Source organism: Apus apus, chromosome 1, assembly GCF_020740795.1.
Source record: "Apus apus isolate bApuApu2 chromosome 1, bApuApu2.pri.cur, whole genome shotgun sequence".
NCBI lineage: Eukaryota > Metazoa > Chordata > Aves > Apodiformes > Apodidae > Apus > Apus apus.
Window position 1 is genome coordinate 119,726,051 of NC_067282.1, and position 26,480 is coordinate 119,752,530.

Genomic DNA, 26,480 nt, shown 5'->3' on the forward strand with positions numbered 1-26,480 from the left:
CACCCCTATGACTTCTCAATAAATAAAAGCTGACGAGCTGTCACGGTTCTCTGCCGAGTGTGGTGAAATATGCTATCCCTTAGGAGGTTTTAATATAAAGTGATCTTGTTTTTGAAAACATAAAGTCCAAACTAGTAAACAGTAACTAATTAGTAAGATAATAATAGCCAAAAAAGACACTGGTTGGACATAAAATTGCAGTTTAGCCAACTGTGCAATAAACTAGTTTTAGTGATGGGCACTGTCCAAGCTGGAAGCTGAGAAGGGACCATTTCCCTCTGAAGTATTTCTGCTTCTGCTACAAATACTGAATATTCATTCTTAAGCCAGATGGCCTCTGCTTGTAATACAATTAAAATGCCTTAGAGCAGAAAACCAGTTGATTCTCATTAATGTCCAATGGCAGGGACTGTTCTACTTTGTATGACTTCATTATGCCACCCAAGCAGAGACATTTCCCACTTAGCAGTGCTGTAAACTTCCCGCAAACCTACTTCATGACAAGCTGGGTGAATGTGTCATTATCAGATAGAGTATTCTGTCCTTTCAGCTGCCTCAGACTGGTGTTTAGGAAGGCATTGTGGAAGCAAGACTGCACATCAGATCTTGTCTCAGCTGTCATCTCCAAAGACATAGTGCCATGTAAGTGATTATTGACTGACAACTGAAAATGAGTAGGATTAGTGACCCTGCTGGCTTGCAAAAGTGAAGGGAAGGGCTTCAGGAATAGATGCTAGAAATCAGCCAATATAAACTAGTGAATTTCCTTTGTCTGTCAGCATAGGCTTAAGTTCTGTATAATTTTCCTGTAACATTTTAAAAGAAATGCTTCCAGTTTTAAGTGCTGCTAGAAAACAAGATCTAAAGAACCTGGATTCACCATTCATGTCAGAGGACATAGTCATGCAGGTCTTATTGCAGCATTTCTTATTCAAACTGTCCATTTGGCACTGTGAAAGTAGAAAACTCATTTCATCCTCCCTCCCTGAGGTGTGAGAAGACAAACACATCACCACACAATAATGTCAGCTGTACAGAATGAGAATAATTAAATACTACAGCTGAAAACAGCAATTCATCAGCATCAGCCTCTGCCATCCACGTGAGTGTGTGGTCCTCACATAAAGCTAGTCTAGAACTTTCTCAAAAAATGAAAGCTCCTTGCAGAAACTTGTAATTTGTGGGTAATTTTTATAAAAGGCTTTTCAGATCAAAAGGGAGATTCTGGTTGAAACCATAGAAAAGTCTACTTTATCCCAGTAACTCTGATCTTTAACATGTCCCATTTTTGTACACAATGGGTACAGGGATTTAAGCTTCGGAGCCACAGGGCTTCTTCTTTTTAATCTAATAAATATTTGCTTATTCATACAGTCATAAAACCATTCTAAGGGGAAAGATGGAGGGAGCCACCTGAGAAGGATAATAAACAATCCACCTGTGAGCTACCGCAGCTGGGTAATTTGGGTATTTTTCTTGGATGCAACTCCCTGGACTTGGGTAGGCATCCAGATCCTGCCTGTTATGGGGCATGCGGATGCAGTTTGCCTGCTTTTTTTATTCTAACTGCTAAGTAAGAAGGCTGTGGAGTATGCAGTGGTTTGTGTCTGTCCTAATGAGGATTATACCTCTCTAACAGAGGCTGGCGTGAAGTGCACACATACATAGCATTGGACCTTGGTCTCCACTGATCTGAGTATTCCCTTGAGGTCCCAAGGTGTCACTGGTTTTGTGTGGTTTTTTTCAGGACTAAGTAGCTGAAATGTTTATTATAAGAGACACATTGAGATTTGCTGGAGTGTGTTTTGATGGCAGGAAAGTGAAGGATTTGTGTTGCGTGCCTTGGTGTATGGCACACAAAAGGATAAGTCCAAGACAGTCCAGACCGTGTTGGACTGCATCAGAGGGAGTCAAGGCTGTTGAAGTTCTTGTTTAAAACTCTTTTTTGGAGCCATTGCTGTTGTCATCTATCCCCAAACCACACCTAAGCTTTCTATTGGAGGGTCGCAGTTGGAACAGACCAAAACAGAGCCACAGAGCAAGGGAAAAATGAAGCTGTGTGTGCTGGGAGATCCTGTCCTACAGTTTTAGTTGCCTGGTTAACAAGAGAAAAGCATCTTCTTTTTTTGTTGCTTTTATTTTTTTTTTCCTTTTTCTTTTATTTTCTTGTTTTCTTTTTTCTTTTCCCTGATGTTGTGAAATAGGAAGACAATCTTCCATCTTTCAAAAAAGTTCACAGGACAGGAAAACTGTCTCCATGTCTAATGCTGCCTGCAGGATTGACCCTTTTTAGCCTGGGAAACGGTCTAAAGAAACAGGATAAACTACACTACTCATTATGTAAAAACCTACACTTGCCCTATGCGAAAGTATTTTGTAGTGAAACTTTTTGGCTGGTAAGCAGCTGAAATGTTGTGATAACATTTTACTGGCAGGTCAGAAGCATACTGAAAATAGGCATTTGTACAGTGTAAGAAAAGGTTTATCCCTGATTCCTGTGTAGTAGAGGACTGCTGATTTAACTTGACTGCTCAGGTAGATTCTTTCATTTTACTGTAAATAAGTCAATTTTTATCCAGAAAAGAGAAAAAATAGTCTCTGTGTTTGCTGTAAACAGTTAATAAATTGTGAAAACGTGTGAGCTTAACCAGTGTTAGCACATCAGCACATACTGTCTTGTAATCTGTAACTATTTTGATATTCAGAACCCACAGTTAGTTAGGAAAAACATTTTCCATCAATTATTTTATTCCTTGCTAAGATTTCCTGGAAGTGCTTTCCCATATATTTGGTTAATACCTTTGTATGGTAATTTATTGCCAAAGTTTTTGAACATGGAGCAAACACAAATGAGGAAGATAATTTGCTGAGGACCAAACACATGCTGGGTACTCAGTACTGATTCCTGTCAGTTTTAACAGGAAGATAACCACAATGCCTGTAATGTAAAGGTCTCATAAAAGAGGTTGAAAGGCTGGGGAATTTGAGAAAATCTTGACATTTCAAGTAGACCATTAGCCTTTCACTTTCAATCCACAATCTTTGTAGTTAGAGGTTATAGCATCACACGGCTGTGCTTCTCTCTTACATACCCAGGAAGTTCAACCTCCATCACCACGTAATCAAAATTACATTTTCTCTCAGTGAGGAAATACAAAGCTGTTTGAAACTTGAACCTACTGATAGCAGAATATGGGACAGCCACTAATCTTTTTCGTCAGTGTGTCTTTCAGATACCTCTTTGATGAGAGAAGGAAAGAGAGAGAGAGGACACCACCTCTGCCCCCACTGAAGCAAACCTTTCAGAAAGGGTAGGAACAGGATTTACAGGCAGTTTCACACTACCATGCAGAAGAACCGTAACACTGAATTAAGGAGAAATCCCACTGGTTTCCCAGGGAAAATCCTGCTACTGAGCTTGTGGGCGAGCAACAGTTTGGAATTAGATCACTAAAATAAGGAGATGCAGAGGAGGACACTGTGTAAGTGCATATTCATATATATATATGTGTATATATATATAGACACACATATATATATGCATGGACAGTTTACCACCAGGCATGATGTGCATTATAGATCAATTAATATTTCTCTAGGGATGATCTACCTTAATGTTTTGCTACTTGCTATGCATCTGTAACAAAACAATGCTGATAACATTTATATTGCAAATCCCCATCACTTTAAGCTCCTACAGAAAAATAAATTGTAGGAGGGTTTGGAGATTTAAAACCACTCCTTTCCCTCTCTGTGAATGTGAATCTTCTTAATTTACCAGGAATCTAAGGACTGCATAAAACCTTTCATTGGGAAGTAAGGAAACTAATCCATGAACGACATAGACACAATTTTGAATGGTTGTCCTGAGCTTTCAAAGGTTGACAGAAAATGCCAAGTTATGCCAAGAAACTGAAAATATCACCCTTTTGCAGAGGGCTAAGACATCTGTGCCTGGAAGCCACCTCTGACAGGGTCACCTAATTCACAAATGTCTGCAATATGAATGCCTATATCAGAGCTGTTCATCCAGTGATCTCCTTACAGTTGATAGAGTCACTTCTAGTTCTGGATATGTCTTATCCCATAATGAATATCTACCATTGTCCAGATGAATCAAGTCTTTCAAGTGCCATTTTAACCCTGTGAATGATGAAGGGGTCCTCTGCCGACTAACTCAGCTGTAGATAACTGTGCTCTATAGTTATAAAATAATAAAATCAGTTTATATTAATCCCATCCCAAGGAAAAGGACATTAAATTCATGTTATTTTTATAACACCAGAGGTATTAGTAAGTAAGTGAAGATAGTATAGTTTTGGATGTGCACAGGAGAGAGTAGGAACTGGAAGGGTGCCTTCACCTATCTGGGGCACAAGTAATGTGTGGTCAGGCTGGTTTTTCATATGGCAACTCTTAAGTGTTTGGAGTATCAGACCATTTCCCATATCAGTGAGAAATGTGTTTGTGGGCAGCCACAGATGAGGAAACCCTAGCTACTTATGAAGTTTATTTCTCATATATGTTTACAGTTTCTTGTGTGCCTCCACTATATATCGCACAGATACTGCCATGCATTTTCATGGTTAGTTATGTGTACTCCCTGTATGAATTTATCATTGAGTAATGTATATAACAAGAGAGAACCACTGAAAGCAAGCACCTCCCACTATTTAAGGAAGGACTGGAAACAGCAAATATGGTTTTCAAAATAACAGCACCCAAATCCAGCACCCAAATTCTGAATTTCAAAAAGTTTCAATTCAAAAGTCACTTGAATAACTCTGGCTTCATTAATAACAATTACTTCTGCCAGCTCCAAACATTCAGGTTTGCATTTTAGAAAGGGTGTCGAGATACTTCAAGATGTAGTCCACACAGTTTCTTTTGTTCTCATTATGTTCTGAGTGAAATACATGGGATTTGGTGGTTTTTAATGGGCAAACGTGAGAAGGGAATTTGATGTAATGGCTCTAGCCCCCCTTTTTCTACAAGGAACTTGTTTCTAGGCATGGCCCAAACACAAGTCATTAATACAATCTCTCCAGAGTTAGTGGTTTCTATACGTTATTACATATTTTAAAATTCTTTTTAAATTGGGTCTGTGAGTCTCTTCAGGGCAAATGACTACATCTGGCTGTTGCCATGTCAGTATTGGAAAGGGGAAGAAACCACAGGAATTATGTTACCAGAGAGCAGGCATTCTGCAGGGAATACAGAACAAAAGCAGAAGAGGATTTGGATGAAACCTGAGCAATGAGCAATAAAGCAAGAATGAATTTGGGCAACTTATCAGGGATGGGATTTATAGTGGTATTTGTTTGGCTCCATCACACTGACCTGCTTTTCTGTCACTGCAATAACAAGGATGTGCTGCTGCTAGTCCCAGACTCAGGCAGCATCTGAAAAAATAAGAATTTCACCCAGTGTCTCTTAATTGCTCATCAAAGTCTTGGAGCTAGCCACTGCCAACTCAGGAGCTTAATTTATCATCTTACAAATACTTTACCCAGTTTAGTGTACATGTTGTTTTTTGAATGAATAGCAGAGGCCAGAGTTGGTGCCCTGTGCCTGGCAGCCTGTGTTCCCCTGGCTGTGCTGTGAGCGGGCTTGTGCAGTGGCTCCCCAGCTGCCGTGCATCCCTGCAGCCGTGGGCTGAGGCTGCAGGTGGCTTAGGAAGAGTGGTATTGACTGCCTCTTCAGTACTTTTGCCTGCCAGGCTCTCGAGATGCAAAATGAAGACTTCCTCAGCATCTGCCACTTGTCTCATGCTATCCAAAGACGAAGCAAAATGTAGAGAGAAAAAAGCTGTCCCATTGTTTTTGGAGCTCACAGTGTTGAAAATAATATTACATGCTATGGGTGTCTTGTGACAGGTGGCTCTGTTCTAAAAATGAATGTAGAAAAGGTACTATGGGCCAGCATGCTAATTTTTTATGTCAGGGTTGTACCTTGTCCAGGTACAAAGGTTATTTTTATGACTGCCCAAGCTGTGAATGTAGCTTGGTCATTTCTCAGAGAGGAATTCAGTTATCATCACTCTCATACATCACAACCAGTAATGACAACTTAGGTCCCCATTTTCCTTTTCGTATAAAATTGTAACTTCCATCATCATGAAGTTTTTGGTACTTCATCAGTGCCTTTGCACAAATGAAGCTGAATGGAACCTGCTAAACAAGTAAAGAAGACTCAAACCTAATAGCATAAACATCCCAATCTTGTGTATTCCTGTAGGAAGGATTATCTGACTTCACTTTGCATCCTCTGTGTGGAGTACTGTCCTTATGTAAAGTTTTTTACATGTCTTATCCTGCTTCTTAGAGGTTCTGCTTGATCTGGGGCTGGCCTTTTATTTTTCTTGCTTGCTTTAGGTTTGTAGCACGTGTCCTGTTTTATATGCGTATTATCTGGGGAGGTGGATTAGGCTGGCACAGATACACTGAACCGTAATCGCTTTAAGGGGCCTGCAGGTCTCCCGAGGTACTAAGTGCTTCAGGTGTTTGTAATATTAGATTCAGCTGATGCTTGAAATCCATTCAGGAAGCAGATCTGGAAGGCATGAAGCAGTGAGTTTTATGTAGTATTTTTATTTTAAATGTAATTTCCCTGTTAATACAAACTTATATACACCCAGTGGTCAGTTTTGGTGGTGGGGTTTCTTGACCCTTGTATTGGATCAAGCTTGTTTCATATGAACCACTGTTTTCACTGCAAAATATATCCATCACCCAATACCTTGGTTGTATAACTTCAATGAGAGTTTCAACCCCTTTTGCCACAGTACTGGGTCAAAGGCAGATGGCTGATGAGTCATCTCTTTCCAGCTTTTTGAAAACATGATAAAATGTAAAATGTGTTTGTGTTGAGGTACTTGGATTTGTCATCTGCAGGTCACTACACAAGGGTTTACCCAGAAGAGCCAAGGGGATTATAAAGGACCTCCAGTGCTCAGAAGCAGCACATGTACATGTGATGTACAATCTGTCTGGTGCTTTTCCATTTGGAAAGAAAACATTTGCAGCTTTAACATAATTAAGCTTTATAGATCTGAGCAGGTACCATCCTGCTGAAGGATGGTACTGGTGCTGTTACTGTTACCATTAAGACAACACATCTTTTGTGTGCTGATTTCAGTTTGACTCTGTAGATGCTCTAGGCAACAGCTTTCATTTTCTCTTTATTGCCAAGTTATGATATCTAGCAATAGCCTTTAATAAAAATAAACAGGAGTGAGGTTGCTTTTAAGGAAACAATTTTGTCAAAGCAAGAATGAATTGAAGCAAGCTGACTGGAAATGTATTTACTTTGAGAAAGTGAGAATGAAATAAGAGGAAAGGAGAAACTTGTTTCTAATAATTGGAATCAGATGCTGGAAAAGGCTTCTGCAGAGTGGTAGCTATAAGAAAACTGTTGTTTTTAAAATGGAGTTTAAATAGATTTATGGAGAAGATCAGCTAATAGGATATCTGCAATATGAGGAGATCAGAGATCTTCCAAGACGTCCCTGCAGTTCCCTTTTTGTTCTGAATTCCTTTTGTATTTAGATTTTTTTTTTTTTCTTTCCCCCCCACCCCCTCTTCAGGTTTATCTGTTTTGTCCTCATGCTGAAAAGAAAAGTAATCCAGTGTAAAGGTCCAAAAGTGAAAATTTCCCAAGTGGTTTTAGTTTTGATTTTGAATGTGTTGAGTACTGAGCAAATCTGTCTTTTGGAAAACCTTTGGTAAAATTGTGCCACTTCTTGCCCTCCCCTCCATCCAGTAGTTCTTCCAGTGATTTGCTGAGCTAAAATCTGTGGAGACTAGATAATTTTCCTGTTAAAATATGTTAAAATATCACTCGCCTTAAAGTATAGATCTTTTCAATATACAGAATTTTATTAATAAAAAACATAATTTCATTTTTTTACTGTATACTAAAGAAATATGTAGCCTACTGTAGCTTTGCAAGTTACACTTATGTGATTAAGTAGTTTTCAATAATATTTTTTCACTCTTAATTTCAGTCACCTGCAATACCTAAAATAAGTAGATAGATCAATACCTCTAGCAAAACACAAAGAACTGAATATTTTGGAAGACTGCAAGTTCTGCTGGTTTTCTGTTTTCACTGTAAGTTAGGGATGGGATCACCTGCAATTATCCTCCAGTTAATATACTTTTGAATTGGAAGGAAAGGCAGAGCTACAGTGCATCTGGCAATTAGCCAGCTAACCTCCAGTGCAGGCATTTAAAATACCTCTACAGTGGGGCTTCTTAATGATAAAATACTGAGGGTTGGCTTTTCTGACAACCCATAGAACATGATAGATGATAGTAACCTTTTCTCTAAATTTAATCAGGAAACTGGGAGCTGGCAGAGCATTGCATTCCGGCGCACAAGCTTTGGGGTAGCATCTTCCTTTCCTGCTCCTCACCCTATAAGTGAATTTTTATGTTTATTTTTAAATTATGTCAGTGTATTCTGTGTTTTATTCTCATCTCCATTTTGTTGAGCCTCCTTCCCCGTTTATAGTTTAAAAATAGTTATGTTTATACTTTAAAAATCTAGCAGCAGTTAACACAAGCCTGAGGACTTAATATATTTTGTTTCATTTTCTACCCGAAAGCAAACTAGGAGTGTGAGCAACTCTCTGATACTTGCAGCTTAGGTGTATGCTGAGAAAACCTTTAGTCTCATTTTTTAATTTCTCATAGTTGCCCAAATAAAAGGAAAAAGAACCTGAATGAGTTCTTTGGAAATGAGTTTACATTTCCAGAGAAGGAGTTAAAGAGCATACTTGGCATGGGCATCTATTTTTGCTTAGGGAAGCATTTTCTACAAGAATGTGTACCTCAGCACTGTTTTCTCTTTAAATTTCTCTTTGTGGTTGCGTTTGGGCTTTTTTTCTGCTGTGGTCATCTACAGGTATTTGTAAACTCCTCATCATATTAATTTAGACTAGAAGAGTAATCTGCTTGATTTTTCAAGAACTAAACTGCTCTTCTCCGTTTCAATATATTAGTGATTTAAAAATACCGATATTTTCTTCTGCAGAACTGTAGTAAGACACCCAGTTCTGGTTATTTCTAGTTACAGCTGGGTATTTATTCTTCTGAAAGTCTCTCCTTCCTATCTGCTGCTGCTGGTAACTGCTGTCAGATGTTAGAGTAGCTGTGTTCTCATGGCAGCCATGAAGTTGTCTCTTTGTTTACTAAGCAAAGACCAGATGTTTTTTTCTGGTCAGATCAGCAGACTTTTTTGCAATTGAAGCCTAAAATAAAAGTACATTATTTCAGGGTATAAACCAGCCATGTCTCAAGCTGCTTGTGACTCAGAAAGAAAAATGTGAGAGCCAGAGGTAATCGGCTTCTTCACTGCCCCGTACGTCTGGAATGTTTATGTAGGTGAAGAATGGATGGGTTATTCTGTCCCAGGGAGAATTTAGATTTGTACCTTGAATTAGTTCATGCTTTTCCCTTGCTTTACACAGAGGTGGTGATAAAAACAAGGCAAAGGATTGTATGTAGTGGGGACTCATCTGTTCACTTTAGGAACCAGTGACAAATACATCTCCCTAGGAGACTTCAGTCAGCATTGAGGCACATCACCTCAAGCTCTGGCCACATCAAGTACTTCCAGTTACTCTGAGCAGAAAACCATTGCACACTGAAATAAAAACTGGGAAGATTTTATTTTGAAGTCCTGCAGGGTTATATTGGGCCTGTGAGAGGTCTTGAGCATTTTGTGACTGACAATGTCTTATGGAAAAAAGAGCTTTGCACAGAGTCTCATGGCTATGGCACACTGTAGCAGTCAAGCCACTGCTGGCTGTTAGACTTAGCCATCAGAAGGCTAGTTTTTGCATTTTATTCTAGAGTCACACCAACCTTTAATGTATTCACAGTATTACCAGCAAAAAAAATTTACACTGGGACAAAGGAACAAGGACAAATATTGCTGAAGAAATTTCAAATAATGTGCAGATCTCTTGTGGGTATTGATTCATGGGCTTCATGGTGTCAACAATTGTTTGTGAATTGCAGCCACTTTTTTTCCTTCTGAACAGAGAATTACTCCTGAAATATACTCATTACCTATTGATTAGCTCTGTAGTCATTCTCATGCATCAATAGTTCTGATAGAAAAATAAGTAGCACCTATTTTACACCAATGTGGAAGATCCATACATTGTTCATTAATGCCAAAAAGAAATCTTTGGAGTATTGCTGAGATCAGATTTACATTTTCAATAACCATAAGTCTCAGGATAAATGGAAAAATCTTAAGGGCTTTTTTTTTGCTTTGTTTGTTTGTTTGTTTGTTAGTTTTAGCTGTTCAGGATTGTTGATGGGGGAGTTGTAAATATTCTTCTGTCTTGGGACAGAGCTGTAATAAGTAGGACATTTATCACTGTTTGGTGCTAATGTAATTTCCTGTTTTTCCTACTGTATGACTCTCCTTATAATCCCAGTTGTTGGTGATGGGCTATTTTTTGATTAAATGATGAGACCTGAGATTCAGCAAGGAGAAAATAATTAAAACTATTTGTTTCACAGACTGTCAGTGCCTATTAGGGATTAGACAAATATAAATTAAAGGTTTTTTTCCCTGAGCCATGGTACAGACTTTACAAAGTTCACAAACAATTGTAATCCTCTTTTATTGAGCACAGATTTAAAAGTAAAGGTCAGTTGTGTTTTGGTCACTGGGGAGTTCATATAATTGGTAAAAACCAAATATTTAGATTATTTTTGTAGAAAAAGTGTGCTGCTTGGGAAACCCTTGCTTCTCCATTGTGGCTTCTTTACAGAGCTCAGGGATCAACAACTAGCCACATCAATTCAGCAGGTGTTTGCAGAGCAAAGAGGGCTTTGTAACTCATCCTTCCAGTCACAGCAGTGGTTCTACTGTGGCAGTGGCAGAGGAGGTTTAGGTTGGATATCAGGAGAAGGTTTTTCACCCAGAAGGTGGTTGAACACTGGAACAAGCTCCCCAGGGAAGTGGTCACACACCAAGCCTGCCTGAGTTCAAGAAGCGTTTGGATGATGCTCTCAGGCATATGGTGTGATTCTTGGGGTGCCCTACACTGGGACAGGAATTGGACTCGATGATCCTGATGGGTCTCTTCCAACTCAGCATATTCTACGATTCTATGATTCTATGATTCAGCTGTGTCAATGTATTGACAAGGTTCCACTCAGTATTTCCCTCTTCTTTCTCTACTATCAAAAGGCTTGGCCTTGCTCCTTTGTTTGCTCCAGAGATGGCAAGAGCCATCTGCCCCAAAAGCTCATGCTTTGAAGGCTGCTCTCTATTTTTGGTTTCTGAAGGGGGTCAGTGACTTGGATGGGTGATTTGAGGAGGGCAAGTGTCGGAGCAGCACTGGGAGCTCCTGAGGAGACCCTCCTCCACATAGCTAATGATTTGTAAAAAGGGACCTGACCTAATGGGGACAAGTGCCTGGCATGTGATGTAGGAGCCACACTCCATGAATTTGCAGTGAGGGCCTGGCAAGAGGCATTTAGGAATTTAAGGTGAAAAGAGAATGAAGAAGAGCTGGGATGATATGTGAGATTGTCGAGGGGCACGATGAAAGGGCAGGCAGAGAAATGGGTGAAAGTTTAGACTGCAGATGTGCTTTGCATACCACCTAGAGAAGCAGAGTCCTAATCTTGATTGGAACGATTCAATTCTGCTGTGAAGTACATATTAAATAACAATAGGCGGCTGCAGAGCTGTGCAGACTTGCAGGTGAAGAGCAGAATTTTAAGCAAGCTGCCGGGCGGATGGGCGAGGCAGTGGGGAGGGCTGGGACAGCCTGGCATTCAAACCTCTGCTCAGACCTCAGCCTGTATTTTTTTGAGTGAAAACCAGTTACTAAACCGCAGCATAGTTCTGCATTAATTGAACTGGAGTTTTTCCCTTGAAGCAGAAGTTTAATCATCTGGAGTGTCGCTGCTTGCCATGTATCACAGCGAGCGAGTGAGCAGGGATGGCTCATTGATTGGGCTCCGGGCAAAAGGATGCGTGTAGCAAAATGGCATTCCCAGAGACTGGAGTTCAGTATGGACTCCCTAAACAAAGAGAAGCACCAGATGAGTCTGTAACATGGACTTATCGAACCACGAAGCCTCACAGTATTTGCTTCCCATTCTAAACAACTGCTTTAACCTTTTAGTCAAAAAGCCCTATGAATACAAGCACAACAGAAACTCTACTGGGGCACTTAATAAAAATAAAAGGTTAATTCTCACTGTGCTATTTTAGCTACTGATAATTCTGCAAGTGTAAGTGTCTGGGTCATAGCTACCTATGGCCTTCATCTGTCCAGTATCAGAAGGTCTCTGGTTCCTGCAGAGGCAGTTGCAGTCTGGGGAAAGACATTAGGTGTGGAAGGGATTAAATGTTTTTCTCCTCTCCAATTTTATATTGTCCTCCTTCAGGGAATGATATTTGTCACTTTGAATCTCATTTATTGTGAAGTTAAACCACTTCTTCCTGTGACACAAGGCAGGACAGTCAGTTCAGTCGTTCACACCAGGCTAGATATACTGTACAGCAACATGACACTTCTACTGTGACTTCTGTCATCCGGCACAGGAAACAGAAACACAGAAGGATGACATTGTCACCAAATCCAGTCCTAGCTTTTGCAGGGGAGATATTTTTTCACAAATTATTGTCTCCATCTGCTACTTTAACAATTTTTTTAAAAGCGACTTAGAAATAAGTCCAGATATTAAAAATAACAACTTACGTGAATAGCAAATTTGGATCTTGCAACTTACTAGCGCTTAACAATTTTCCGTACATCCACTTCTCTGCTTTCCTTTACCTGATCCACTGGAAAAAGCTGCCACCTTGTTTTTCTCCCTCTGCCCCTAGTGTAAATGAGTAACATTGTGACCTCTGCTCAGGATAACATCCCCCTCTGCACTACGAGTGCTGACCTGCTTTTCTTTCAGACCATTTAATTTATTAAATGTGGTGAGTTTAAGCTCGTGAGTAATTGTTTTCAAGATGGAAGTTTTTTGCTTCTGTCTCAGATTGTAGGAAGCATCTGTGGGGCTGAGAGTTTGTGTTTTTGCTCTCTCTATAATGAGATCTGTAGTAAAAGATTTGATGCCTCAGATCTTGTCTGACATAATTTTAGAAACATGACTAATCTAATTGAAATCAATGGCACTATTTGCTTGTCTGAAGTGAATAATAAGATTCAGTCCTTTGCATTTGCATTTTGAATTATTTTGTTCTAAACAGGTTGATTCTGGTTGGTTAGAAAGCATTCATATTTGTTGATTTGCAACTGAATATAGGCCTTGCCTTTGAATTTAGTACTTTTCTGGGGTAACTGAGAGGATAAACTACACAGATCCATAATCGTATGGTTTCAGAATCTGTCTGTGATTTCATTCTGTTGTGGTAGAAAAAAGGAAACAGTAGTTTTGTTCTGATTTTGGTTTTGGTCGGGTTTTTTTACAAGCTGCTTCCAGGTAAAAATAAGAGTTTTAATTAAAATGGAGAGAACTGTGATTTTAAAAGGTTTTTATTACTTAAACAGAAATACTGTGAACTTACTGGACACATTTTTCTCATCAAAACCAAGGATGTATGGACTGTAATTACTGACCTGAATTACTGACCTAAGCCACTCTCACCTATTTCTTTTCTTTAACTAAAATAGCTATAGAAATTTAGTCTACTCTTCTTGTTTTCCATCTTCAGATTATGTCACTAGAGACAGACCTAAATTAACTCCTTTGTTTATATCTTTTTGGTTTATTGTTCAAGATTAAATGCGGAACTTGCCAGCAACTGGAATTATAGGAAAACATAAATTTGCAGAAGATTCCTTCCCTCTCCAATACTTTTATCTTTTCCAGTTTGGGCTTTCTCCTCTCAGCTTGGGGAATATTACAAAACTATTAATTTGAACACAATAACTATACAGAAAAAAAACCCCAACAACTAATAAACCCAGACCAGCCGGGGCACGGGCAGTGCTAAGTGGTATTTGCTGATCTACTTGAAACTTCTTCCTTTGAGCCAGTGCAGACTCTGCAGGACTATCACATTTCATCCTGCAGAAAGCCTTGGAGTCTGGGAAAAGGAAAAGGAGTTGAAGGTCCAAGGCAAGGATAAGAACTGTGAGCTGATGTTTCTTTTTCCACACAAGAGCTCAGTGTTGAGCAAACAGCTCTGCTGTCGACTGGCCACCTCCATGGCCCCAGGCACAGGCTGTGCATAGGCCCCCCTGCCCCATCAGCGGGCTGTGTTGCAGCTGCAAAGTAGACAGGAGAAATATAGGGGAAAGTGGATCTTTCCTTTCATCTCTTCCCATCTTCCTAGGCATATTTGCATCTCGCATGCTACTAAAGCAGAGATGTAGCACCCTATAGTTATTTTGGGTTGGTTTGTGTGCCTTATGTCATGTCCCTGTCTTTGCTTGTGCCAGTACTGCCTGAGTCCTGGAGGAGAAATGTTCTCCACTGCCCTTACTTGGTGGTCTAGGAAGGGATTTGTACCTTCTTATGTGAGCTGTTTTCAGCAAGTGCCTCCAGCAGGCAGGTGAGAAGCCTGGGCTGGCAGCCAGCCTCTCCCAGCCCCACTGCATGGCTGAGCCAACAGGTGGGAATAGCCCCTCTGCTCTTTGGGGTGCAAAAGGGGGATTGTAGCAATTTAAAAAAGAAGAGGCGGTGAATTAGCTGCTGGCCTGTGTAATTTTGGGTTATTTCATTTTGTCTGTGTTCTGCACAGCCTTTTGCTTTTTGATCTCTTTGTAGTTCACAAAGGCTTGCTATATTGTGGTTGTCTTTTAAATATTTAGGAGTTCCATGCCCATCCTGAGTGCTTATAAGCAAAAACAAAATAACAGTCCTTAGGAGAAACTTGTGAAGTTGGAGGTATGTCAGTTCCCATTTTGTAAGAAGAGAGAACAAGATACCTAACTTGGTAAATGTTAAACAGTCAGTAAAAGAGTAAAAATGATTATAGGGGTCTACAAGTCAGAAACTGCTATGTATCTCATGCTTGAAGTGTTGCATTTTCAGCAAAACTGGTGAAGATGGTTTACTTTGCATGAATAGGCAGGTAGTAAAATAAATTGTTCAGAGGTATATGCACTTAGAGCTTTGCTGTGTCTCCTGCTCTGTGGGGCTGCTAAAAAGGCAGCTGCCATTTCAAACGTAGACTTCTGTGTGCTTTTCTATGTGGTTTCATTTGGATTGCCAAAATCTGACATCTTTTGAAAGAATTCAGCAAATTAAATATGGACCATGTACTGGTATAAGATAATACCTGGAGAATGAAAGCTCTAAAGCATTCATGGTTGCTGTTTTAAGTCCTCTTTAATTTTGATCCATTGACTTTTTCATTCATATTTAAATTGTGTTTTCAACTTAAAAATGGGCCTATATTATTAAATGATGCAGAAGTCCCAGCCACCGCCTATCAAAGAGGTCACCTCTCCAAGAGCTTTGTTGAAGGGATGAGTAGTCTTATGCTTTTATTCGTATTTCTCAGATAGTAGCAGTTCAAAACTGAATAAAATTAAAGCCTTGTGTAGTTAATAAAAATAACAGGATGGTTCCTTAGCGTATATCTAGCATGAATACTAAGCTGTAATTGAGTATTCTTACTTAATGGTGGATCAGTCTACATCTTGAAATTAAGAAGATTATATTTAATTGCTCACATGATACTGTAATCGTGGCCACAGAGCTGGTAGTAAACAAATAAATGGTGCATTTTCCTTTACAGAGACAAGGAGTAACAGCCTAGTGTGCAAGACATCAGGATTAGGATTTAGGAGGCTCATTCTTTCCTCATCTCTTCTCCTGACTTGTGCATTTGCTTCAGTAAATCACTTTGCAGTTCTGTGAATCAAGGTGTTGCAGAGTATCCCAGACTATGTGAAGATACCCAGGACAATTCAGAGTGACTGAAGTCTGGTATTCTCAGTGGTAGGTGGCTGTGGGACATCACCTGGTTTCCAGAGGTCTGGTTAACCAGAGTGCTGTGCTCCTAGAAGTAGCTCCAGCATATCGTGAAGTATGTGTATTCTCTCAGCTCTCTCCTCCTGATACTGCCTGCCTTGTTTGCTAGAGACTGGGTGTTCTTCCAGCAAGTGACTGTCTCTGGCTGGATGTTTATGCAATGTCTGGGGCAGCAGGCTCCTATCTGTCATACTTTGCATACTGTTACTGAGCTGAGTGAGGTAACAGGTGGAATGTAATTTGAGTGGCTGCAGCGATATCTCAGTTCTGACTTTGAAGACACTGCTGTCTGCTGCCTTCAGCAAAGTACTCTTCCTCAGTCCACTTGACAAAATGAACAAAGGACTCAGTTATGATTAATGGCTTTGACCAAAGTTTCAAGTCCCTGCTCAAATTCAGTCATGTAAAGTCAGGTTCTTGTTTCCGTTTTGAAAACTGCTTAAAACTAAATATCACTCTAGTCCTTCATTTCAGTGGTTTAGAAATGCAAAGTGTGAATCTGCAAGCACTCCACTCAAATTGCTGAGGTTACATTGGGCTTGTAAGTGGGGGAGATTCAGTTTGAAATTAAGACACATAATTATTTTTGTGCATTTAGGCATCTACAAGTGAGTTCACTGTTAAAACAGCTATTTTAAGTCTATGGAGGTCTCTTCTGCATGGCCCAGAAAGCTGGCCAGCCAACAAGGACTTCATTCAGCTGCCTGATAATATAGGCATCTGATGCTATTTGGGATGACCCATGATGTCCTACTTAGTTTGAAGCAGCTGCTTTGGAAGAAGTGGGCTCAGACCCATGGCCACTGTCTTCCTCAAAACATTACATTTGCTCGTGTTTTGAGTCTGACAGAAGAGTCAACCCAGGACTTCAAAGTAGAGCCACTTGGCAATTTTCCAGCAAAACAGACTTCTCAGAAGGCATTGCTCTGACAGAAAACAAAGTGAAAACTTCCATCACTGACATCAACAGATCAACATTCCCACCCAACTTAGTGTCGTTTGCAAACTTACTGAGGGTGCACTCAATCCCTTAATACAAATCATCAATAAAGATGTTAAACAGGAGCAGCCCCAGCACTGAGCCCTGGGGAACACCACTTGTGACAGGCCACCAACTGGATTGAACTCCATTCAACACAACTCTTTGAACCCAGACATCCAACCAGTTTCTTATCCAGCGAAGTGTGTGCCCATCCAAGCCTCGAGCAGCCAGTTTCTCTAGGAGAATGCTGTGGGAAACCTTGTCAAAGGCCTTGCTAAAGTCAAGGTAGACAACAGCCACAGCCCTTAGGGGGATGGAGGGTCTCCGCGGTCTTTCTTCTGTTGTTAATATATTTATAAAAGCTTTTCTTGTTATCCTTTAGCATTGACGCCAGATTAATTTCTAGCTGGGCTTTGGACCTCCTGGTTCTCTCCCTGTGCATAGCCTCACAGCATTTTTGTAGTCATTTTTCTAGTCCTCCTGATTGGCCTGCCCCTTCTTTCAAAGGCCATAGATTCTCTTTTTCTCCCTGAGTGCCAGACAAAGCTCCCTGTTCAGCCAGGCTGGTCTTATGTGCCAGCAGCTAATCTTACAGCACATGGGAATGGCCTGCTCCTGGCCATCTTCCTTCTTGAAGAGCATCCATTCTTCCCAGACTCCTATACCCTTCAGAACTGATTCCCAAGGGATTTTGGCAATCAGGCTACTGAACAAGTTAAAGTTTGCCCTTCGGAAGTGTAGGGTGTCAGTTTTGCTGTTACCCCTCCTGGCATCTCTAAGAATAGAGAACTCTAACAATTCCTGGTCACTGTGCCCAAGACGGCCTCCAACCATCACATCTCCTTCCAGCCCTTCCCTGTTCACAAAGAGCAGGTCTAGCGGGGCACATTCCTTGATTGGTTCACTCACCAGCTGTGCCAGGAAGATATATTTGACAAATTCCAGGAACCTCTGGGACTTTAATTTCAGCAGACATCAGAGAAGTTGAAGTCCCCCACAAGAACAAGAAATGATCTCTCTGTAGCCACAACATTGCCAGGAGAAAGGTTTCATGTTTTAACTCAGTCATTTCTATTTCTAGCTGCTGTCATTCTAGAAGATGAAATCTAAAGCGTTTTATTATGGAGTGAATATATTAAAGAATTCTCTTTGCCATGAGTTGGAGATTGAAGAGAAATTAATTTGATGGTGCTGAGTGGGTCTCTAGGGAGAACTGTATATTCAATAAAACATCTCTCTTTCTGGTCTATAATCAAGGCAGAAATTGGATAGAAAGAGCATAATGGTGAGATACATGGGAAAGAGTAGGAGGAGAGAGAGAATGCAGATGGAAACCAGGGCTTCTGACTGAAGGGAGAGACATCTGAAAAGCTGTGCTGCCAGACCTTCTGGCAGATTTGGCTTCCTAGGGATCTGACAGTTGGTCCTGGCCACTGGTCTCACCAGGATTTAGAGTCAGCTGTTACAGCTGTATTGATCAAAGGTTGCTGAACACATCCTTACACCTGCGTCACTGTTTGCTTTGTAGCCTCTGTTTTTGTACTCGATGTTTCAACTGATTGCTTTTTTGGCTGAAATTTCCAAAGGAACAATTATGTTAGGAGGCTTAGGCACTGCAGTAGTTACACAACAAGCATGGAGCACATGCAGCCCATGTCTTCACCAGGAGGCTGGGACACTGAAGTAGCTGTTGTTTTTTCACCTCAGAGTCTTGCAGCTGTAAGTAACCTGGTTTTGAAATGGTTGTGTAGTTCACAGATCACAGTAATCCATGCTCCCTGGAACACAGGTGATTTGTTTCTCACAGGTCTGATTGCTGGGAATGCAATCTCAGTTACTCCATTTCAGACAGTTTTCAACCTGCAGTGGCTTCATGTTTGCTCTTGAGAGGCAAGTCGTGCGTTGGAGGATGATTGAGTGTCACTCCTCCGTTAGCTGCCAGCAAGTAGATGGAAAACTTTGCTGAACCAAATAACCATAATTGCGTGTTCTCATTCTTGTTGCTAAGCCCCACTGTGCATATGTGTTGGACTGTTCAGGTCTGCCAGATGATTGTTGTCTTTCATGGAGAAAGACAAAAAAGGCAGAAAACTCTGTATATACAGAGTATTTGAGTCCAGAAGCAAGTTCATAAATATGAACATTTGGAGAACATTATCAGATTAATTGAGAAAAGTAAAGGAATGCTGGCAAAATTGTCAGAATACCCAGACCCAGAAGATGTTCAGTGCTTGCTATGTCTTCTTATCTGGAATCTGGGTACTGTGTTACTACCCAGAGGCATATCTTGTTATCCAAGCTAGAAATGGCCTGACAGAAACTCACCCATTTAAAAAAAGTGAAGCCACAGAGCAAACACCCTGAAGCCCCATGCAAAAAAAAATCTGGGAAAGCTCCTTCAACTCATCAGCTCATGAATAGATTTCCCATGTGAACTGAAAATTGCATGACGTAATGGATATGAGTACATTAGGTAGGGCCACCGTTATAAAATCAGTGTCAATGAGAGTTCCTACAGCAGTCTACTTAACAGTGCTGATGAGGGCAATTCCAACAATACTTAATGTATTCTGCATCACAAATTGTATGGATAAAAGTATTTTAACATGTTCTTCCTCAGCATCAAGTCATTTGCCAGCATACCAGATAGTCCTGTGTGCACATCTGCCTGTTTGGCCTCTCATTCCTGTCTCTCAAATTCCAGCTGCGATGTTGGTCATGGAGTTTGCCAGCTGCTTGCAGCTCGCTGTTATAGAACCATAGAATTATAGAATCATCAAGGTTGGAAAAGGCCTTCAAGATCAAGTCCAGTCCTCCGCCCTACACTCCCACGACCATTAAAACATCTCCCAAAACACCATGTCCACCCATTTTTTTAACATCACCAGGGATGGTGCCCCCACCACCTCCCTGGGCAGCCTGTTCCAATGCCTCACCACTTTTCTGTGAATAAACTTTTCTTAATATCCAAACTGAACCTCCCCTGGTGCAACTTGACCCCATGTCCTCTTGTTCTATCACTAGTCAGTAGGGAGAAGAGGCCAACACCCATCTCACTACAACCTCTTTTCAGGTAGTTGTAGAGGGCAATGAGGTCTCTCCTCAGTCTCCTCTTTTCCAGGCTGAACAGCCCCAGCTCCCTCAGCCTCTCCTCAGAAGACCTGTTCTCCAGACCCCTAATCAGCCTAGTTGCCCTTCTCTGTACCCTCTCTAGCATGTCAATGCCCTTCCTATGCTGCAGTGCCCCGAACTCCCTCTCTCCTACCATCTTTCAAGATGACAGCATCCTGAAGTCATAAAATACAAGCCAAGTACAATCTGCTGAGTGACTCCAGTGAGGGGAAGCTATTCCAGAGTAAGTACCCCCTCTGATACCAGGCGTTGTGTCACTATTGCTTTTTCAATCATATGGCCAGCTCTGTCAGCCACTAAAATTTGAAGTATATGCATGTCATCCATTCAAACTGTGCAACAGCATTTAAGACACATAGCAAAGTTCTCACTGTTTGCTTGCTGATAGTTACTGAAAATGATACTGGGAAAATGAATGGATTGCAAATGAGGAATTATAAGAGCTCATTAGTTTTGTTTCCTGTCCAGTTTCTGTGGTTTCTCATGGACACACCAGACTGCCCAGCACTCTGAGCTATGAATTCAGATGAAAGTGGATCTGGATGAGTATATGGATTCACAAGGGAAGTATCACCAAGCAACCATGTGTAACTGTTGCAGACACATGATTTCCAGAGATAAGCCGTTGCACCTGTTGCAGACAAATAAAAAGTGTGTGACATATCATGGTGACATGGCTGTAGGGACTGGCTGTCTTCAGCTAACATTTTGAGAGCATTAGCACATAGTATTGACAAGATTATGTGACACTTAAAAATGCATTAAGTGGCAAGTCTTAAAAAACCAAAACTAAAACATAAACCCTCTTAGTATATGTCCTGTTTTCATAGAACAGAATTTTCCTTTTGATACTGAGGGAAATTTTTCTATGCTGATGAATTACTATTGATGAATATTTTTAAAAAGAAATATAAAAGCTTCTGTAAAACCCCATCTTTTTCTTTTGGAACAGAAAGTACCAAAATGTCATTTTGTGCCTATAGACTGCATTTTGCCTAAATAAACTGGTCACATGCAGTCTTCTCTCTCCTGCTTCCACAGCCTACCCATGTAATAAGCAATACAAAGATATGTTATTTCAATCAGACCTTTATTTACTGATGAAGGGACACTGCAAACAAGTAGTTAATTGCAAAAGAATGTAAAAGACATGATGAATTCTGTAACAAGTAAAAGGAACTGCAGATGCAGAATTTCATTAGGAAAAAGTTAAGCATAAATTAATTTTACTTGGCTATGACAAAGCATTAATTACAGTTGCTTGGATACTAATAAAACTATAATTTTTAAACAAAAATCTAATTTAAAAAAAAATAGCACAAATAAGTTGGTAACTAAAGGGTGAAGAAACATTGTGCAATTTATAGGAAGCCCTCTTATCTTAGTACAAGTCCAGCCAATTCATAAACAAGATGCTCCTGATCCTATATTTATCCATATTATTCTGTTACTGTTTGGTTTAATTCTGGCAATGTGTAGAGTATCCTTCCCTGTGGTTGGAATGAGACTGATCATTACTGCCTGTCTGTACCTTTTGGTATAATACTACAGAGTCCCAAAGACAGAACCTTGTTCCTGTTTGTATAGAGCATCATGACAAACATCCTGGGCTTTATAAATTAAGGCATTCAGCCACTGGGTGGTGATTTCTCTGGCCTCTGGTCAGGTGCTCTCTTTCCTAGAAGGCTGTTGGCATCAAAGGGTGGGTCAGAAGTGTTGCTTTGAGGGTAGTCTCCTGCTTGTGGTTGTTTTCTTTTCCAAGGACTTTATGATTCCTCCTCATCTTTTGATGGGCTGTCATGTGGTGAAAGAAGAGCTGTGAGTCTCCCAGAAAAGCTGGCAACCAGGAGTGGGGCTGCCACTGCTGGAACAATTCATACTGCTCCCTGTCCAGATACTCATGTACTGCTCCAGTGGTAGCCACCTGCTGCCAGCACTTCTCAGGTGCTGGTACACAGGCAGGATGTGTGTGCATGTGTCTGTGTGTCTGTGTGTGTTATGGTAGATCTGTGTCTAGGTAGTAGATCAAATACTTTGGGAAAGAGTCTTGATTCTGTGTGTGTGCAGGTGCCTTCAAGGTAGATATCCCCTCTTCTCTGAAGACAGGCTGGGATTGTTTAGCCTGGAGAAGGGAAGGTTCTGGGGAGACCTCAGGGCAGCCTTCCAGTACCTGAAGTGGCCTACAGGAAAGTTGGGAAGGGAGTTCTTACAAGGGCTTGTTGTGAGAGGACAAGGAGTCATGGATTAAAACTGGAGGAGGAGAGATTTAGGCTAGACATTAGGAATAAATTCTTTTCTGTGAGGGTGCTGAGACACAGGCTGCCCAGGGAAGCTGTGGATGTCCCCTCCCTGGAACCATTCAAGGCCAGGTTGGGTGGAGCTTTAAGGAACCTGGTCTAGTGGGAGGTGTCCCTGCCAATGGCAGGTAGTTGGAACTAGATGATCTTTCAGGTCCCTTACAAACCATGATGTGGTTCTTTGATCCAGAGGTGGAATCAGAGCATATGCTTCCAGCCTCTCAAAACAATCTGGTCATCTACCAGCCAGAAGGCCAAAGGACTCCTGATGTAGGGTTTCCTTTTTACTTTCATTAAAATGAAAAACATGCCAAAACACGTAAGAGATCCTCACATAAGGGAACATTAAGGCTTTCAGTGGTAATTAAGCACTCAGAAGATGGAGTAAGACAATTAATTAATCATACATATGCAACTCTGCTCCCCATTGCACTGGAAAAGTTGTTTTCCTTTAACTTAAATTATTATACAGTAATTGCTTAATGTATTGTAGTATTCCTTTATGTGTTCAGATAATTGCTTTTAGCAACAGGTGATAGAAAACAGGTGGTAGAAACTAAATAGCTATTAGAGCCTTCTACTCAGCATATGAGGTATGGTGGACAGGATGAAGAACAAACTAAATTTTGTGAAAAGTTATACAAGCTGACTTTAAAGGATGGTGATGATGTAGCTGTGCTTATAGACTGGTCCCAGTATGGTCATGTAAGTACACCTGTTACTGTCTGAGCCTGCTCCATATTCTCTTTGTATTAAAGAATAGGAAATAATTTGCCATATAAAATGGTTGGATAAAAGCCTACTAAGGCTGCATGAATAAACCCAACAACAGTCTTTCAACTCCTACATAGCCTTTATTTCATGTATTTTATATTATTTTGAATAGATCCCCTTAGGTGGGGAACTTAATTGACTTATCATGAAAAAATAAAAACATGGATAAATCCTGCATATAATGGGAGAACTTTCCCATTGAATCAGCAAAGGCACATGATATCTCTGATGCTGTAGTAAAATCCATACGGACCAGCCTCTGAGGCTGTAGAGACCCCTGTTTGTAAGAACACAATCACACAAATTCTGCCTGCAGACAATTTTTCAAAAGCATTTTAGTTTTGAGCTGTTGTCAATAAAATTTAAGAGTCATTGACATTTATACTTGTTGGTGCTGGAGAGCTGTTGTGCACAGGAATATAACGTCCATAACATAATGGGTTATCTGTGTCAGTAGATTTTTAAGCAAAGCACAGCCCTACCTTAAAATCTTGGTTTCTCTCTGTAATTCAGAATAAATTGCATAAAAGATGAATGTTTATATTCATAATTGTTCTGCTGCTTTACAGAGTTAAGATATTTTATATAGCATCATAGCTAATTATGGTAGTAGCCACTTTATGTGCATATGGACTCCAACCTGCTGGAGTCATCCTGAGCCTGCAAAGAATTATGCAATCACACAGCTTTATGTTGTTTAAATGATCTACTGAATGTGCATAGCACTATTTTCCATAAGACAAAGAAAGGTGAAGAACTAGTAATAAGAGTACTAATCTAAGGTAAATAAGCACTTTGCAGTAAGACTAATCTAAGGTAAATAAGCACTTTGCAGTAAGTGCTAGATATTCATAGTACAGACATCTTAAAAAATGCTAAATATTTGAGCAGTTACGTGGACCTGACTGTTTTATAATGTATTGATGTTTTACTGAGAGAATAGCCCATTGGATAGCTGAGATATCATCATATTTCATTCAGTGGTATTTGGAACAGGACATGTTCTCTCTTTGTGTGGTAACTGATAGTACAAGCTGTTTTGTGGCCACTGAAGGAAACTGTAGCAGTATTTACTGCCCTTTGCAACCTGTTGGCATCAGTAGTTTTTCCTTTGGCTTAAACACCTTTGGACAGGGCCTTAGTATGAAACCAGTGGAGGTCTGTGCATGGACGTATCTCAACAGAGCATGTTTCTTCAACAGTTCACTTTCTGGGGACTGTTCCTGTGGTCACACAGGGAATGTGTTGCCCTTGCAGGTGCTGAGGGTGCTCTGCCCTGGTGGCAGCCAGAGAGGTCTCGGTTTGGGTAACCTTGCCTTAGTGTGTGATTGTGTCACATGGCCCTAACTTCCTTAGAAATGAGACCAAATGCCAGATTCATCTGAGAAACAAATTATTTCTAATAAGTTGTGTTTTGTGTTTTGCACAGTGAGAAAAGAGAGGAGTTGCTTAATTAAAAAAAAAAAAAATCGGTGCCTTCTCAGAAAAAAGCTCCAAATGACTTAGATGTATATCTTTTTTTAAATTAGGCATCAAGTAACCTATACAATACTGTCTTATTCATAATGTGAGTTCTTCAGGAAAAGACTACCTGCCAGGGGCAGCAGACAAAGCTATGGGCAGCAGTGGTACTGTTAGTGACTCAGAGAATGACTGCAAGTATTTTAAAATGACACAGTATCTTCTAGCAGGCATTGATCATAATTAAATCACTGAAAAAGACAAAAACTTATAAAATGTTTTGGTTTAAATGAAGGAAAAAAAGCATTTGAAATAATTTCAGTGATAGATGTGTCATCCTGCTGAATGCAAAATGGAACTTTGCATATCCTTGGAATGAAAGGATTTATCACTCTAAGCTATTCACTTATTAATTTTCATTTAATACTCATGGTATCTCAGACATTATAGGTCTTTCACTGCTTTGCTCCATGACACTGCAGAGCTCTGGTTACTGTGCTTTGTGTAACAGGCAATTCCCTGGTTTACCTGCCTGCTTGGATTGAAATGCAGAATTTTAATTTGCTCTCGTGGTTTCCATGATCCTTTGTTCTTGTCATATTATTGTTACAATGAACAGATTGCACATAGAGCATAGCCTTCATCTTCTTAAGGCAGACTACAGACCCTTTCAACCTTGCAAAATGAATAATTAAACCAGGATTTAAACACTTGTGTTTGCTTTTGGGTTTATTAGCTCTAACTGTGAAAACTAAATACGTTATTTTGTGTGCTCCATCTGTCTAGCTCTTGAGAAAATGGAGCAGTTTTCTGTGTATCTGTTCTGTGGCTTTAAGCTATCCCAAAGTAGCACTATTTTAGAAATGAACTGTACTCTGCCAGTTGAATAGGTGGCATTTTTATCATTGCCAGCTTGAGGTTTACGTAAGGACCACAAGTGTGATGCAAAACTAGGGAAGCTGATTGTCTCTGGTAAGGTCCCATGGAGTACTCTAATTCTTCTATTGTACCTGCATTTGGTTTTGGTTCTTTTTGTTTGTTTGTTTCTATAGACTCCAGAGGAAGGAGCCTCTACAAGCATCTATGCAGCAGTATCGCCTGAGATGGAAGGAGCTGGTGGCTGCTACCTTTATAATGAAGAAAGGACAAAATCGGCTGACGTAGCATATGACGAGGAGCTGCAGAGAAGGCTCTGGACAGAAAGCTGCAAAATGGTTGGGATTTCTGATGAATCCAGCAGAGTTCCCTAGACCAAGCCACTTCCAGCTGGGTAAATGAAATGTATTGACAAGCATCTTAGGTGAATTCTTGCAGCATCAGTCATCATCCTGGAAATCACCGTTCAATCCCAAAGGCAAACCTGAACAGCTCTGTTCTTTGCTTGAATCCCTAGTCTGCTAGGGTGTAGGGGGAATATTCCCACAGAAAGATGTAGTGGTTGGTTTTAAATCTAACCATCAGTTTTGTAAATCATTATGTTTCAGTCTGTGATTAAAATACAATCTTTAACCTTGTGCAGAGTTGAGTTTTCATTTTTGTTCAGCAAAAAAAGTCTTTCCCTGGTAAGCATGTTGTCTGTGGCAACTTAAGCCACCTTTGTACATATAAGTTACTCTTTTTAATGTTTTTTTAAAGTTTTTTTCTTCATAAGCTGTATTGATCTTTAAGACATGTTACAATGACTGTCAGCTTGTTCTAATGCAGCCATTTGGCATTCATGGTCATTATGTTGTTTCTATTGTAGTGTTAGTTTTATACATCAGAGTTTATCCAGAGGTTCTAAAGAAAGTCAGAATGAAAAAGAATAAATAAATAAGGTCTTCAGACAGGATATTGAACTCAATTGTTTTCCAGTGG

At 40.3% G+C, this 26,480-nt stretch overlaps 1 protein-coding gene across 3 annotated transcripts in view; it reads left to right on the plus strand.

Annotated features, from left to right (window-relative positions):
* Window positions 1-26,137, plus strand: part of DHRSX (dehydrogenase/reductase X-linked) — a 173,700-nt gene extending 147,563 nt beyond the window's left edge. For 2 of the 3 annotated variants that reach the window (XM_051633899.1, XM_051633890.1), the window contains one exon: window positions 25,676-26,137. In XM_051633899.1, coding sequence (XP_051489859.1) covers window positions 25,676-25,873 — 198 coding nt within the window. In that variant the 3' untranslated portion in view covers window positions 25,874-26,137. Of the gene's footprint in view, window positions 1-3,233; window positions 3,475-25,675 lie in introns of those variants that run through there. The other variant, XM_051633909.1, reaches the window with a different exon arrangement.
* Window positions 26,138-26,480: the final 343 nt, after the last annotated feature.